Source organism: Mustela nivalis (assembly GCF_964662115.1).
Source record: "Mustela nivalis genome assembly, chromosome: 17".
Classification (NCBI taxonomy): Eukaryota; Metazoa; Chordata; class Mammalia; order Carnivora; family Mustelidae; genus Mustela; species Mustela nivalis.
The window spans coordinates 50,276,994-50,294,141 of record NC_139036.1 but is presented as its reverse complement, the minus strand read 5'-3'; the positions used below and the strand labels follow the sequence as shown (position 1 = coordinate 50,294,141).

Below are 17,148 nucleotides of genomic sequence, written 5' to 3'. Positions count from 1 at the left end.
GCCCTCACAGACCCACAGGACATAGGTCCACCCCCCGAGGTTTCTTCCCTGACCTCATCACAACCTTCTCCTCCTCTTCCTCCTCCTTGGTCACTATTCTGGCCATATCAGCCTCCATGCTATTCCTCCGACAAGCCAGGCTCACTTCTGCCTCTTTAGAGTCTGGTTCCTATTTATTTCTGGGTTCAGCCAAGGGCAACATCTGCTGAAGTCTGAGTCTCAAATAACTTAAGATGCTATAAAAGAAGCACCTTAGACTCACAATCCATGTAAAACCAAGAGAGCAGTGCCTAGAAAGGTGGTGTGCGCTCCATGAAGGCGTAACAGTTAAAGATGAAGAAGAAAAGGTTGAAAAAAAGGTAAGCAGAATTGAAAGACTCTTCGATTACCCTTTCCAAGTTTCTTAATCTCAAGATTAGACTGGTCTTAAGGAACTCAAGAGGAAATTTACAGTTGTTATTGTTAATACACATTTATTACACAATTACAATGTTCCCACCTTTCCAGAACATTGCAAGAACAAATATTTGAGATTATGCCTGGAAAATCATTTGATCCAAAATGTGTAAACCTTATATTGACATATATTTCAAAAATATGTAATTTTCAAGAAACTTTCCTTATTTCAGATTAAGTAATCAGATTAGTAATCTGGAATTATGTCATCATTTATGTTACAAAAGACTGTAAAATCTAGAAATTACTATTAGGAAACCAAAAAAGATATGGAAAAAGATATGGAAAAAGATATGGAACCTAGTCTTAACCTAGGAAAACTTGGAGCTACAGCTCAAGTATCCCTATTCAGTGCAATATTGGACAGTATTCTACATTGCTGTATAACAATGTACGTTTAATCACTATGGAATGGGATATTCCATACTATCCTTTCCATGAACGTCAAGGGAAAATAGGAAACCTAACTCTCTGGATGATTTTTGTGGTGCTTAAACATAGAGCAAAGGCACTTAAATGGCTCCGTTGAAGAGTTGTTAGGTTTCAGGAGCAGCTCTATGTTCACCACTTTGTAGAGATTAAATGCGAGGGTGGCAGCAGTGGGGCCCAATCATGGGTTTCAGTGGTCTGCACAAATCTAGCTGGAGATCTTACCTTTTCCAGCGTCACCTCGGTCTCCGCAGCATGAGTCTTTTTGAGCTCCATCTTCATCTTTTCTGACTCAGCCTTCAGTTTGTAGACAGCAGTCTCGTGGTCCCTTGCAGCCCTCTGCTTCTCCTCTTCGCGAAGAAGACCGAGCTCTATCAGCTGCTGCTTCCGCTGAGAATTCACGTGAATCAGCTCTTCTCTCAGCTTGTGCACTTGGGCCTCCATGTCAGCAATAACCTTGTTTTTAAAGATGGGAAAATGGGCAGAGGATATGAATAGGAAAATTGTCAAAGAAGAATTGCCAAAGGTTAACAAACATACAAGTTCACTCCTCCCTCCCTCCCTCCCTCCCCCCTTCCTGCCCTCCTCCACTTATTCCCCCATCCCATGCCATTCCCTCCTGGCTTAGAGGTAAATTCTACCTAACACCTTTTTCCCATAGACAACATGTTTAGTTTCATTTGTCTCAAATATCTATGTAAGTGGAACGTCACATGTATTCTTCTGCAACTTGCTTTTTCAAATATTCAATGTTATGTTCCTAAGATTCATCTAGTGCTTGCTATGGTATCTTTGGTTTTATGTCATTGATACTGGCTCTTAATTCATGATGTCAAGTATTCTACATTTTTGGTTTATTTTATATTCCTCCTCCTGATTTCTTCTTTTTAGTATTCAGCTCATTTATTTTTATACTTTCTTCTTTTCTGATTTATGAACTCAAGAATATATACTCCTCCAACTTTTACATATGTTTAATCTCTCAAGTGTAGATTTTCATGATCCTTTAGGTCAAAACATTTTTTAACTTCCTTCATTATTTTCTGTTTTGACTTATAAACAATTTAGAAGCAGGTTTCTTAATTCCCAAACATATGGGGCATATTAGTTTCCTGAGGATACCATAACAAGTACCATGAACTGGGTGGCTTAATGCAACAGACATCTACTCTCTCATGGTTCTAGAGATGAGTAGTCTGAGATCAAGGTGCTGGCAGGGTTGATTCCTTCTGGAGGCTCAGAGAGGGACTCTGGCCCATGGCTCCCTTCTAGCTTCTGATGGCGGCTGACAATCCACAGTGTTCCCTGATTTCTAGACACATAGGTCCAAATTTTCCTCTTCTTTCAAGTACACAGGTCATCTTGGGCCTTTAGGATGTAATAAATGCCTTTATAAAATGGAATTAGTGCCTTTTCAAAAGAAACTCAAGAGATTCTTTGCTCCTTCCACCATGTGAGGACTCAGAGAGAAGGTGCTACTTCTGAGCCAGGAAGAGGGTCCTCATCAGAACACAACCGTGCTGATGCCTTGATCTCTGACTTTCCAGCCTCAGAACTGGGACAAATGAATTTCTGTTATTTAGAAGCCACCCAGCCTGCGGTATTTTGTTGTAGAAACCTGAACAGACTAAGACACGTACTCCAAGAAAAAGAGACATGCAAAGATTTTATCTAAATTCAGTCTGATAAGAAAGCCTTTGTTTTTATCACATACTATATTGTATCAAAGCAGTAAGAATTTTTTATAGGGAATGACATTTATTGTATTTTATTAATTTACTGTTATTGTATACTTAACCTCTAATTTTCACTATGATTAAAATAAAGTTACATCCCAAAGTTGCATGGTCATAATGTCTTTATAAAAAAATAAAAAATTAACCAAAAAAAGTTAGCTTTCCGAAACCACTGACTCCACCCCAAATTGAATTTCAGTCTTTGACAATGTATATACAAATATATTTTTTTAAGATTTTATTTATTTATTTGAGAGAGAGACAATGAGAGAGAGCATGGGTGAGGAGAAGGTCAGAGAGAGAAGCAGACTCCTCGTGGAGCTAGGAGCCCGATGCGGGACTCGATCCCAGGACTCTGGGATCATGACCTGAGCCGAAGGCAGTCGTCCAACCAACTGAGCCACCCAGGCGTCCCTGTACATACAAATATTTTTAATGATATAATCACTGTTTAGATACTGTTCTACCTTTTCCTATACCTAACTTTACATCTTCATTCCCATTTTTTAGTGTATTTGTCACTTTAGTGGCTCTTTGATACTTCATCATTGCAACTCATTGTAATTTACTTAATCATTATTCTTGGATATTGGTCTTATTTTCAGTTAGTCATTATTACATATGAAACATCTATGAATAAATTAATACAACAGTGGGTATGTGAACCTGTCTTTCCACACCCTTGCCACTGCTTTACTTCATAATTTTGTATATTTTTATTAGTTGACTAGGAATGTGATGATAACTTAAGGAAGGCATTTTAAATTGCTGGCACACTGATATACATTGGCTGTAGTCCAAAGATGGTTTTCAAATAGAAAAATTATACTGAAAAATGAATCAACTAATTATGGAAGAAATAAACATTAAATGAAAGAACTTAATGCCGAAGATTTCCCTAGGGTATTTAATATTTCAGTCCTTAGCATGTGCTGATAACTAAAGTGATGGAACTGCCAAGATCAATCTGGAATAGATGTGTTCAATTTTCTTTAATATTATAAATAGTGACCTAGAAAGCTTCATCTATTTGACTGATATAAAAGAGCAGAGACACACTATAAGGACAACTTCTAATCAAGCTGATTTCAATTACAAGTTAAGAACTACAGAACAGAAAACATGGAAGCAACCCAGACGTCCATTGACAGATAAATGGATAAGCAAAATAGAGTCTCTATGTACAAAGCAATATTATTCAACCAAAAAAGGGGAAAATCTGCCTTATGTTACAACATGGGTAAGCCTTGAGGACATTATGCTAAGTGAAATAAGGCACTCACCAAAACACAAATGCTGTTGATTTTACTTACATAAGATACTTTGGGTAGTCAATATCATTAAGACGGAAAATGGCACGGTGGTTGCCAGGGGCTGGAGGGAAGATGGGGGATTACTACTTCATGGGCGCAGAGTTTCAGTTTTACAAGATAGAGTTCTGGGGATGAATGTGCTGATGGGTGCACAAAAATGTCTATGTATTTAATACTACATCAAGCTGTGCACTTAAAAATGGCTAAAATGGTAAATTTTATGATATGTGTATTTTACTACAATAAAAAAACAATTTACAAAAAAACACAAGAACACCAAACATACACACCAATTTCCTTAGAAAGCTAATGACTCTGAAACCACTCTGAGTCTGACAATTCTGGCAAAAGAAGTGAGAGGTTGAAACACCTTGTAAATGATTGTGGATTGCCAGGATTATCATCAAAGTAGCCCCAAACAAAATTCAAAAATACACTTTATGAAAGCAAAATGTATCTAAAATTTGATAGCATGTTCATGGTTAGGAAAGAATCATTTGGACTATTTTGAAAATGGAAAAATTATTCTTTAGGTACTCTTGGAATAAAGACACATTAATAAGTTATTGATGTATTAGGTTACCTTGGTATATTCACAGAAAGTTTATGAGTAATTACTACCAAAGTATGAAATATTTCCAATATGCTACTCTTTATTTTATAATTATATATAATTCATTATTTGTTAGGATCTATAATGTGGAAGCCACCATAAATGACTTCTAGAAGAAAAAAAATTCTCTAAAGAGTTCAGATTGTAATATATAAAATATATAAGCTACACACACTTGTACACACACAAGCCATGAAGCCACAAAGGAAGACAAAGTACCATAAAAGTTCAAAAGACGGAACAGTTACTTTGAGCTAGGAAGAATTCTGGAAAACTGAATAAAACGGAATGCATCTGAGATGTACCTTAAGAGATAGTACCATTTGGGGAAAGGGATGAATATAGGATATTTCAAGCAGAAAGAATGAGCAGCATGGAAGAAAAACAGAGCATCAAAAAGGAATAGGGGAAATTCAGAAAACAGAGATTTTTGCAGACATTGAAGATATTAAACTATAAGGGCTGAAAAGCAAGGCACTGGAGAACCAGTAAGATACTTGGATACTGGAGAGTTGTATGTGGAGATAGTATGCAAAGAAATACCACTGAATTTCTATTAAGAAAGACTAATGTGGAGGTAGTATATATATAATGGGTTAGAGACACCAGAGATGGGAAGGCCAGCAGACAGGAATGGATGGGAATACAATCTGAGAAGTAGAATTAAGAGGGCTAAACAACTGCATGTTGTAGTTGTCCTTGTTGAAGGCAAGGAAGAGACAGGAATATTCGTGATTTAGGATAGTTACTTCAGGCAGTTTGGCAGATTAGATATTGGAGAGGCCCTCATGAGATGAAACAACTAGTTCTGTATAAAACACAATGTTTAAAAAAAATACAATGTTTTCTTTCTTTGCTCACAGGAAGTAAGAGAAAAATCCAAAGAGAAAAACCAAAAGAAAACAAAAAATCACATATGTAAACTACATTTGCCAAAAATAGGATAATGAGCAGTAAGCATGCCCAAAAGGCAAGGTATCTTTGAGGACAAATGTCTTTATTAGCATTGTAGCTTCAGGGGCAAGGAATATGGGAGTTGAACATGATTCCACAGAATTAGGTCACAGAGCCTGGAATAGGACTAAAGTGGTTCCAGGTCCATAGTGTTATTTACTCTTGCCTGAAACTAAAACAAATTCCCTCTGGAGAAAAGCTTCTTCAGTTTAATGTCTCTAAGTTTTCCATAAATTAGGATAAATAGAAAATGAGCTCATAATAAAAAAATTACTAAACCCAGAAAAAAACCACCATTGGTATGAGTTAGCAAAAATGGATTCCCACTAGCAAGTACTTCAAATATGAGAATTATCAGAAAAATAAGATAAAATAACATGCATTAAATATTTTAAACAACAAAAGATGAAACCACAAAACGATTTCAGAAGACATTAAGCAAAAATTACCAGATTTGAGAAAAAAACAAACATAATTTCCAAAAATAAGGTTTTTGAATAAAAGAATAGATGTGTGAAGGCAGTTTAAACATAGCAGAAGCAAAAAGTTATGAAAGAGAAGAGAGATCCTAATAAGTTACTCAATGCAGCATGTTAATATTAGAAGATAATGGCTATAAGTGAGATGTTGAAAGCTATGAAAGTTGAAATAAAAATACCTAATATATCTTTAGAGTTCCAGAAGGAGGGGACAGAGACAATAGGGAGGATATGCAAAAATGACTGGGAATTTTCCAGAACTGGGGAAAAGCAAGAATCCACAGAAACATTAAGCAGAATAAACACAGAAAATGAAGAAAAGAAGGAAAGAGCTCCACATCTGTGTACTAGATAATGAAATGGCAGAACACAAAAGACAAAGAGAAAAACTTAAAAAGCAGGCAAAGAATACATTCAGTCAATGACATCCCAGGAGCAACAGGTACACTGAGCACCCAGATTTGGGGTTCCAGTACCATTCCCCAACAAAAGGAACCAGTGGCCCTTGGACAAATGGCTGATTCTAAGAATGGAAATACATAAGCAAGGAAACACATAAGGTGAATCAGAACATCTTCTGTACTAGCGAGTGTTCATTCACTAAGGAAGCGTTCATTGCTGAGAGAATATCAAATATAGGAACCAACTGATATAGGAACCAACTGAAAGACCTCCCAATGGCCAAAGCTGGAAGAATTTGAGAAAAAAAGGACTGGAATATATTCCAAAGAACAAAATATATATTCATTAGTACATACTCATATAAATAAATGATGTAATAAATTAATAAGATGAGGGAGAATAAACAAATCTTCCTTGCAGAAGAATTCCAAATTACAGTGAAAGGCATTTTACAAATTCCAAATGGGTACTCTTCAAAACTGTCAAGGTCTTCAAAAGTAAGGAAAATCGGACAAACTATCATAGCAGAGGAGACCAAGAAGAGATGACAAGTAAATGTAATGTGATAACCTAGATGAGATCCTGGAACAAGAAAATGACATTAGGTAAAAATAAACTTAATGATGATATATCAATATTGGTACATAATTGCAAACAATGTATCATACTAATATAAGATATTAATAACAGGGTAAACTGGGTGCAAGGGATATGAGAGCTTTTTGTAGTATCCTCTTGATTTCTCTATAAATCTAAAAGTGTTTTTAAAATACAGTCTATTTTAAAAATAAGGGTAAGAAAGATATATAGAAAAAAGTGGGAAAGATGAAAAAAAGGTCTTTTAATAATTACAAAGGTGTAAATGTACCAAAGTAACTACTTAAAAGAGTGTGATAGTTCAGATTTTTTAAACAAATTAAAATTTACCCTTTTTTAAATGAGACATACTGAAGACATAAAGAAACTGAAGCTAAGGAAATGAAAAAATTAGGCCAGTAAAATATTAAACAAAGATACTCTCAAAATAGAGTATCATTAAATAATTATTTTTACAAATTTCATTCATCAGATACATCTAAACTACATACATGTGATCAAACAGGCTCAAATTATATATACAACAAATTTAATGGTACTACAGGGGAAAATGGAAAAATCTGCCATTCTAGAAAGAGATTTCATCTCTCTCTTTCTCTCTCAGGAAACCATGAAACCTAAATGTCAACATATTGCAAAAACAGTGATGGTATAAAACAGAAAAAAAAAATCTTCAACAAGAATTCAATTAAATTAGGAACCATGACAAAAATAGTAACAGCAAAACTAAAATAATTCCCCATATACTTCAAAATTTTAAACATATACTTTAAATAATTCATGGTTCAGGGTGCCGGTATGGCTCAGTTCGTTAAGTATCCAACTCTTGATTTTGACTCAGATCATGATCTCGGAGCCGTGAGATCAAGTCCTGCAATGGGCTCTCTCTGTGCTGGGCATGGAGCTTGCTTAAGATTCTCTCTCTCCCTCTCTCTTTGTCCCTCTTCACCACACTTTCTCTCTTAAATAACCAACCAATCAACCTATGGTTCAAAATGAAATTAACTTTAAAAACTTAGAATTGATCTCCGGAAGAAGACACAAGACTTTTTTTTTTTTACATTTGTACTGTTTTAAATGGTTATGAGGGAGTTAGTATAACAATCAGGGAAGCATGGGAGATACTTTACTATATCTATTTTTGTGACTTTTAAATTGATTGATGCTAACATATTTCTTAATAAAAATAAATTCTTAACATTTAAATAAAAATTCTCAGAAATGATTGATTATGAAAATATTCTTTATCAAATCCTGAAGGATGAAACGAAAGTGAAGGAAATATGTAGCCACAACATGCTATTTATTTTTAAAAGTTTAATTGTTAAGAAAAAAGGCCGATTAAAGAAATTAACAAGATAAAACAATTTCTGGTAAGACTGATGAAGGAAACAAGAAAGAAGGCATAAATAAACAATATCCAGGCTGAAAATAGAGCTGTGGCATTATTACCTATAAAAAGGAGATAATGATTAATACTAAAATTTAAAAAAATACGACAGATCTATCACAGATTAAAAAGATAAGATCACACCATAAAATATTATGTGAACAACTGGAGAACCAGGTGAAACAAATTCCTAGGAAAATATAGACTGCCAAAAATAAGAAAGCAAATAAAACAATCTGACAAGCAAATTGAAAGAATAGTGAAAAATCTTCCTACAAAGAAAACACCAAGCTTAGATAATTTCCAGGTGAGTTCTAAAAAATTTCCCAGAAGATAGATCATTCTAGTCTTTTATAATCTCTTGCAGAGGACAGAGAAACGTACTCTCAAACTATTTCAGAAGTCATAATATTGATACCAAAGGATGACAAGAATAGGAAGAGAAATAAAAATTATATGCCAACTCATTCATGAACACAGACATAAAATCCTAAATAAATTATTAGCAAACCAAGACTGTTAATGTATACAAATAAAATATGTAACTGCTGTGTTGTAGAGAATGCAAGGGAATTTTAACATTTCTCAAAATCTATAAATGCCAATAAATATCAAATTTAAATGGAAAGGAAAAATTCAAAAACTATAAAAATTTACCAAAACTGGCTTTAAAAATTGGAAAATGTGAATTGTCCTGTAACCATTAGAAAAATTAAAATAGTAGTCAAAAATCTTCCCAGAAATGAAATATCAACCCCAGATGGCTCTACTGGCCAGATCCACCAAATTATTAAGAAACAAATAATTCACTCTTACATTAGTTCTTTCAGGGAATAGAAAAAATGTTACTTAGCAACTCAATTTGTGAGGCTAGCATAATATCAATTAAAACACATGTCTAAAAAGGAAAATTTCAGGTTGCTCTCAACAATCATTAGCAAATTGAAGCCAGTAATAATACATCATTTAAAAATGTATGGGACATAATGTTGGTGTGATGGTAAAAAAAAAAAAAGCTTATGATATGATTTATTCTATTAATGTGTTAAAGGAAAAAAGGCCTTATGGTTATCACAATAAATAGAAAAACATTCAAGAAAAGTCCATGACAGAAACTCTTGGCCATATAGAAATCCAGGAGACCATTGTTAATGAGATAAAACGTATTTACCAAAAGTTCAGCAAATTTTATTCATTATTTATTGTGAAACTACTGCCTTTAAAATCAGAAAGAAGAAAAAATATGCCTACTTGTATTTGTAAGTATTTAACAAAAAAAAAAATGAAAACAAACTGTCTTGAGTCATGATTGTCTACAGAGAAAATGCAAAATGAATGTAAAAATTATTAGAAATAGTAAGAGAGTTTAGAAAGGTGTTTGAACTAAAGATCCAAGTTTAAAAATTGTTTGCAGTGTTTATACACCAGCAAAAAAATTATGGACATCATGTATAACTATAACAAATATAAGGTTCTCAGAAACAAGTCTACCAAAAGATGTGCAAAACTTTCAAGGAAAAATCATAAGCCTTTTTGAAAGACATTAAAGAAGATCTAAATAAGTCAGAGATAGATCAGGGTGATGGAAAGTCTCTCCATCAGTTCTCTTAGATTGATCTATAGCATCAATGCAAGTCCAATTAAAATTTCAACAAAAGCTTCCAAAAAACTTGACAAGCTGAATCTGAAATGCACAGGATGAGCCCAGTACCATGATACGCCTAAAGAACAACTGGTGTGACATTCTGTACCACATGTCAGGCCTAAAATAATGTCACTGAAATGAATACAGTGCAGTATAATCATAAAGAATAGAAACATCCTGATTCATGGAACATAACAGTGAACCTAGAAACAAGGTCATGGACGGAGCTGGTATTGCCCTTTAGTGGGGCAATGATGAATCAGTTTAAAATGGTCCAAAGTCAAGAAGCTATTCATATGGGAAAGAATGAAATCCGATCCCTATCTTACACAACAGACAAAAATCAATTCTCTCTACTCCTAGATATATACCCAAGAGAAGTAAAATATATCTCTGCAGAAATGCTTGTATGTGAATGTTCATAGCAGCATTATTCACAACAGCAAAAAGTAGAAACAGTCAAATTGCCCATCAACTGATGAATGAACAAATAAAATATAGTATAGACAAACAATGGAATTTTATTCAGTAAAAAAAAAAAAAAAGGAATGGAGAACTAATATGGGCTATGACACGAATGAAACCTTGAAAACCTTGAATGAAAGAAGCCAGTCACAAAAGACAACACATTTTATGATTCTACTCATAAAAAACAGCCAGAACAAGCAAATCTGGGGGGACAGAATTTAGATCAGTAGCTGCCCCGGGCTGGAGTGTTGTGGGGAAAATGGAGTGGCTGACTGTTGCCTTTTTGTGGAAGGAGGTGATAAAATATTCCAAAATCACTGGGGTGATAGTTGCACAACTCTGTGAACCATACTGGAACCCACTCAGTTGTACAATTTAAATAGGTGAATTGTATGAATTGTATGTAAGTTATATACTAATAAGGCTAATATTCTAAAAATCAACACAGAGTGGATCAGAGACCAAATTTGAAAGATCATAATTTAAAAAATACCAGGGAGGGCTTTTTTACTTCAAGATAAGGAAGGATTTCTTAAACATAACTCTAAAGGCAAGAAGTTGAAAAGATTGGTAAGTTAGACTATAATATAATTAAGAACCTCTATTTATCAAAAGACACCATATAAAGATAATGAAAAAATAAATAAAAACCTTAAAAAAGGAGATTTCTAACCTAATTAATGAGAGAGCAGTATCCAGAATTTGTGAAGCATACCAATAAATAAAGAGAAATAGAAATAATTCTCTCTTATAGAAATGAGAAAAAGGCATGACTTAGGAACTTCATAAAAGGAAACATTTTAATAGTAAACACATGAAAAGGTGCCTAACCTTAGGAGTCATCAGAAAATGCAGTATGATTTTAAAATCACTGTATTTGCAAAAATTAAGAAGTCTGATACTACGAAGTGTTGGCAAGGATGTCTATCAATGGCACTCTTCACATGATGAGTGTGTGAGGTGACAAAACACTATTTTAAGTTAATTTAGCACTATCTAGAAAAGGTGAAATTTTTCATAAGCTATGTCCCAACATTTTGTAGAGAAACTCATCTACATGCATACCAGGGACATGCCCAAGAATGCACACAGTGGAGTTTTTAAAACTATGTAACTAGAGGTGACTCAACTGTGTATCACAGTTAATTGACTTGCCATATGGGATATTATTATATCCAGAGAAATGAACAAACTATAGCTGCACACAAGAGAATGAATGAATCTTCAAAATACACTACTGAAAAATTCAAATTATAGATTACCTACACTTGGCAACCATTTTTGTGAAGTTCAAAAATAAGCAAAAGCAAACAACATATTGTTTAGGGAACAGATTTGTGATAAAGCTATCCTGAAAAAAACATTCAGTAACTATCAATACACAATTAAGGCCACAGGTTGCTTCTGGGGCAGATACCCGGAGCTTGGGAGAGGAAGGAGCATCTGGTTAGAGACAATGGTTTTAGCAGTGTTCTAATTCTTTTTTTTTTTTTTTTAAGATTTTATTTATTTATTTGACAGAGAGAGATCACACATAGACAGAGAGAGAGGAGGAAGCAGGCTCCCTGCTGAGCAGAGAGCCCGATGCGGGACTCGATCCCAGGACCCTGAGATCATGACCTGAGCCGAAGGCAGCAGCTTAACCCACTGAGCCACCCAGGCGCCCCAGCAGTGTTCTAATTCTTAACGTGGGTGGTCAGTTCGTGAGGTTCATTTTGTTTGCATGCATTAGTATTTAAGTATTATTTATGACATATATTCTTTTTATGTATAAGACACAATAAAACAAAACTTTAAAAAAATAATGCAGATGTTTTATACCTAAGTGGCAAAGAGAATGCTTCTAATATGGAATAATTTCTTAAAATTTAATACATCATTTTTAATAAAGTCTGTATTATGCAAATGCATAATCCTATAACAATTTTTCCTTTTACTTTGGATTTTCACAGGGGACCCTTGATTTCGTGTATGTCTTTGAATATCACATTACTTCATTATTTTTTACCTTTATTACGTAAAAATGTTTAAACTAATATGGTTTCTTCAGAAAAACATATTATGAGTTCTAGAACACATTTTAGCTACTTATGTTTAATATTAAGGCCACCAAACTTATTAAGTCATATAAAACATCAAAATAATTTGTTTTTTCATGATGCTGGAAATGATAAATATTTGGATTTAAGCTTACAGATTCAAAGAAAACATCCTATTTCAAATTACGTTCTTTTGATTTTCTAACACTATTTTATAAATATCAAATGCAATAGAACTTCCTATTGTAAAGAGCTTCCATAGAAACGTTAGCATAAAAGAGAATTTAACCTTGTAAGAAAACACTGCTTTTGTCTCTCAAAGAAAAAGTACCAGAAATAATGACAGATGATTAGTGTGCCTAACGAGTTAAATACAACAGTTACACAACTCAGCGCTGTTCTGGTGTGTAATGAACACCATGGCTCAGGCAGTGGTAGGGTCAGACAATAGGGAGAGACAGGATTAAAAAGAGATTAAGTGATAAAAAGGTAGGAGGTTGGAATTCAGAATGGTCTGAGGCAGAGGTGTTCACAGAAGGGTGAGAACCTCCAAGTGAACTCTTACTGAGGCATGGGTCTCAAGTCTTTCAAGACCTTTGACTCTTAGTAAGGGGTTCATAGCTCTCTGGCCAGCTGTCAGCCATTGGTTGGTTTGGCCATCTAAACATCCATTACCCTCACCAAATTATATTTTAGGAGCTGGAAGGCTATATTTACCGATGAGCCTTCAGTGTCCATTTCTGAAGAGTTGTGTTCTCATTTGTAACAAGGTTTTTCAAGGAGGTAGAGTCCTCAGAGGAAATGGTTTGGGATTCCATTTCAAGAGAAATAGTCCAAATTCCTAACATCCTCCTCACTGGAAATATCTTCCCACAATGAAAAGGTTAAGACCCTAAGAATAGGGGCCCTGACACCATTCTGCCACCTCCCTCAGACATTCTTTGGCTGGTGACAGAGATTAGAATTAGGAAGTAGAATAGTACAGACATAGATAATGTTCAGTTAGCTATCGTAGGTGCTTATACAGGCTTCAAAAGCAAGGGGGCACAGAATTCAACCAGGCCTGTATTTCTTACAGGAATTATGAGGATAGAGTAGAAGGGCTGGGATGTGCCTGCTCATCTCCAGAGGATGTAGGGCAGGACAGTAAAACACTGCAACTTCGTCATTTCAAGGAAGTTACATATAAATGCCACAGGAATGAAGACCTCACAGAAAGGTAAAGATGTGAAGAAATGACCATCTAATTTCTTGGCTGGCTACATCATGAAGAAAAAGGTCAGAGTACTCCAGCACCCTGCAGGTAAGCAGCCTTGATAGGTTATGGTTTCCCTCTCTTAGTCACTTGGTCCTTTCTTTCTCTCTCATCCAGGAAGCACTAGGGCAGTTGGTCTGCAGGGCTGGGAGACTTCAGACAATGCATTGCAAATATCACATATTGAAAGAAATGAATGCACCTTACTAAGGAGGGCAAGTTGCTACATATATACTTAGAATAATACTTTAATCTTTCTTTGAAGATTTTGAAAATATTCCAGGACCATAAAATAATTCCAGGTCATTATAATAAATACCAATTAGCATTGTAAAGTAACATAAATGCATAAAGGGATTGGGGTTAATCTATGGTGACCAGATGAATATCCTCAAAGTAATTTTGGAAAAAAAAAAAAATCCTTCCTATCTGCTATTTACTTTGATGAAGCATATACATTTAAATTATCCTTACTTCTTCCTTTTGCTTTAATAAGGAATTTATTAGAGAATAACTTAGCTTTATTTTTTCTATATTCCCTAATTTAAATGTGCTTTATGTAAACATCCAAAATTCATCCTTGATTATATGTCCCTCAAACTTCACTGAGATTTTTGTCAAAGGAAAATATTGGGAGATTAGCTTTCAGTATTGAAGCTGCTGGCTTGTAAGGAAAAAAACCCATGGCTGTTTTCTTAAAATAATTTTGAGAAGAAAAAACCCTGATGACTAGGTTTGAAAATACAGATTACTGTTAGCTATGATATATAATCTAGCATATAATACATTTGCTATTAGTTTATATTATCATATATTTGTAATATCAATTATTACATTTAAAAAATTAAAATATAGATAAAGCTTCCTTTATTATATTCGATTGTTGATCACTCCTATGGCTACATTATTTCTGAAGGAAAACTTCAGGCTCTTATTCTTCTAGAATTTACACTCCTCCAAAATAAAATGTCTCATTTCATTTTCTAATGAAAGGAATACATTGAATGGAATATGAATTTGAGATTTTATTAAATACACAGAATTGGAAAAAATATATACAATGGATATTCAATTCAAGGAGGGAGAGCATATGTATTAAAAAGTCAATAGTAGAATATTTAGGAAAATACTGTTGGATTAATAAAAAATATTTTGTAAAGGTTTAATGTACCTATTTTAGAGAGTAAATTCACATTGTGCATAAAACTGTATATCTTACATGAGATCTTATATTTGCTGTCATTAAAAACTGAAATTCATATAGTGAAAACAGAAAGTTAATTTTACCATATAATTATCTCATATGACACATAATATACTTTTTAACATTTTTGCAAAATTAATCATTTCAAGTCAAGCCATGTGCTAGAAAATTATTTTCTGTGTAAGGTAATTTTTTGAAATAAAAGTTTATATTTTATAGCATTTTTATAGGGCTAAGGTTTTTAAAATGTGCTCTCATGTACCATAGGAAAGATAGGTAGTTGATAAAAGTAGAAAAAAGAGTATTAAGGGATGTGGGTAGTCACATAAAAGTCTGGGTAAGAAACTGGGTCTTCAGATTCCTAGGACAGCACATTGTCTATTTTTAACCTTCTGCATCTAAGCTGCAAATAGAACTTTCTTGAACCATGATCCTGGGGTTCTATCAAATGGAAAATATGTGTTAAATCCCTTAAATGATGGAGAGATATTTAAAACTAAAAGCCAGCAGATGTACCTTTAAATAATTCAACAATTTCTTGGACATCTAATATGCATGTCTGGTATATTTAAAGGACATTTGTGTTGACTCCTGTTCTCCAGGTATTAGGTCTACTAACTAAAAAATAAATCATTAGCCCACCTTGTGGTTCAGTGAAAATATATCCTCTGCAACTTGTAGAGCTGGATGGGCTAGACTTCCTCCAAACTCCAAGAGACTAACTTAGCTCTGGAAGGAATTCTATACACAAAATTAAAATAAAATGCAGTACTGTTATTTGCAAGAACACTACTAAGTTGTGTGATGAAAGAGATGACAGAGCTTGGCAAATAGAAAAGGCAAGAAAACTTTATTTGGGGTAAAAATTTCAGAACAACAAATATTCAGTTTGGGAATATATTACAAAGGACTTAAGAAAGGAAATACATTTTTACTTGCAAAAGAAGGCAGTGTTCTACACGGAGAATACAAAGAAAGAATGAGAAGAGTAAAAATACGAAAGAAAAGCCCTCAGTAATTTACATGCTTATCTGCAGAAAAAAAGCTTCAAAAGAAGTAGAACATGTAATGAGTCATGCGAACTGGCAAACATTATTGCTGCATTTGTTTTTCTGTGAGTAATGACGATATTGCTAAAAACTCCTAACTGATGTTGAAATTTCTAGTGTTATTCTAAAAGTACCACCCAAACCATCTTTTTGAAAACAGGTCTTGAGGAAAGTGAATAAAAGATGTAGTTTAGGTTAAAATTGAAAGGAAAATAAGAGGGTTCCTAACGCCTTGGCCCTGTTTGGAAATTTGCAAATGAAAGGTCTATGAGAGAGAAAATGATTCTCATATGAGAATTTATTTTGTAAATTATACAAATAATTACAGAAGTACAAAATATAAATTTTTTATATATTTTCTAGACTCAAATGGAATTATAAGAATGGAAATATTCCACTTAAGAATGATGGCCTTAAAAAGAAACTGCGTCAAGAAGAAGAGAAGGAAAAATAGAGCAAGATGAAAACAGAGAGGGAGACAAACCATAAGAGTCTCTTAACTGTAAGGAACAAACTGAGGGTTGCTGGAGGGGAGGGAGTTGGGGGGCTAGGGTAACTGAATGGTGGGCATTAAGGAGGGCACTGGATGGAATGCACACTGGGTATTCTATACAACTGATGAATCAGTGTCCAGAAGATGTTATTTGCAGCATCTAGAAACACTTAAAGCGACTTTTCATGACAGTGTGTTTCCATGAGTGACAGGTAACCTATTTGGCCTTGGAAGAAAAATAAAATTCAGGCTGAATTCTTCTTGACTAGAACCCTTCTTCTATAAAGAATGATATTTAAGTAATTGGAAAGAAGATTTCAATACTGTCTACACTTACTTCTCTGTTCTGGGAAAACAAAGTTTGGCCTAGGTTTTCTGCCAGTTCCGCATTAGCCACTCTATCCAAACATCCTACACACACTTAGGTCACAAGAGCCCACACATTATCCCAGTGCCATTCGGAAAACACCGATTACTATGCTAACAACCATATGACTTTACTAAAGCTAAGTATTCACAAGTTTGCCTGCTTAACTAAACGCAAGAAAATCTAGAACATTCAGAAGCACAAACAGTTGACTTGATTAACAATGAGCTGTTGAAAGAGAGACTAGTCCTACCCGCTG

The 17,148-nt window shown here is 34.2% G+C and overlaps 1 protein-coding gene across 16 annotated transcripts in view; it reads right to left on the bottom strand.

The window, feature by feature from the left end:
- CEP112 (centrosomal protein 112) overlaps positions 1–17,148 on the bottom strand; it is a 416,468-nt gene that overhangs the window by 152,309 nt on the left and 247,011 nt on the right. For all 16 annotated transcript variants that reach the window (XM_082706657.1, XM_082706645.1, XM_082706644.1 and 13 more), the window contains one exon: positions 1,111–1,341. In XM_082706657.1, coding sequence (XP_082562783.1) covers positions 1,111–1,341 — 231 coding nt within the window. The remainder of the gene's footprint in view (positions 1–1,110; positions 1,342–17,148) is intronic.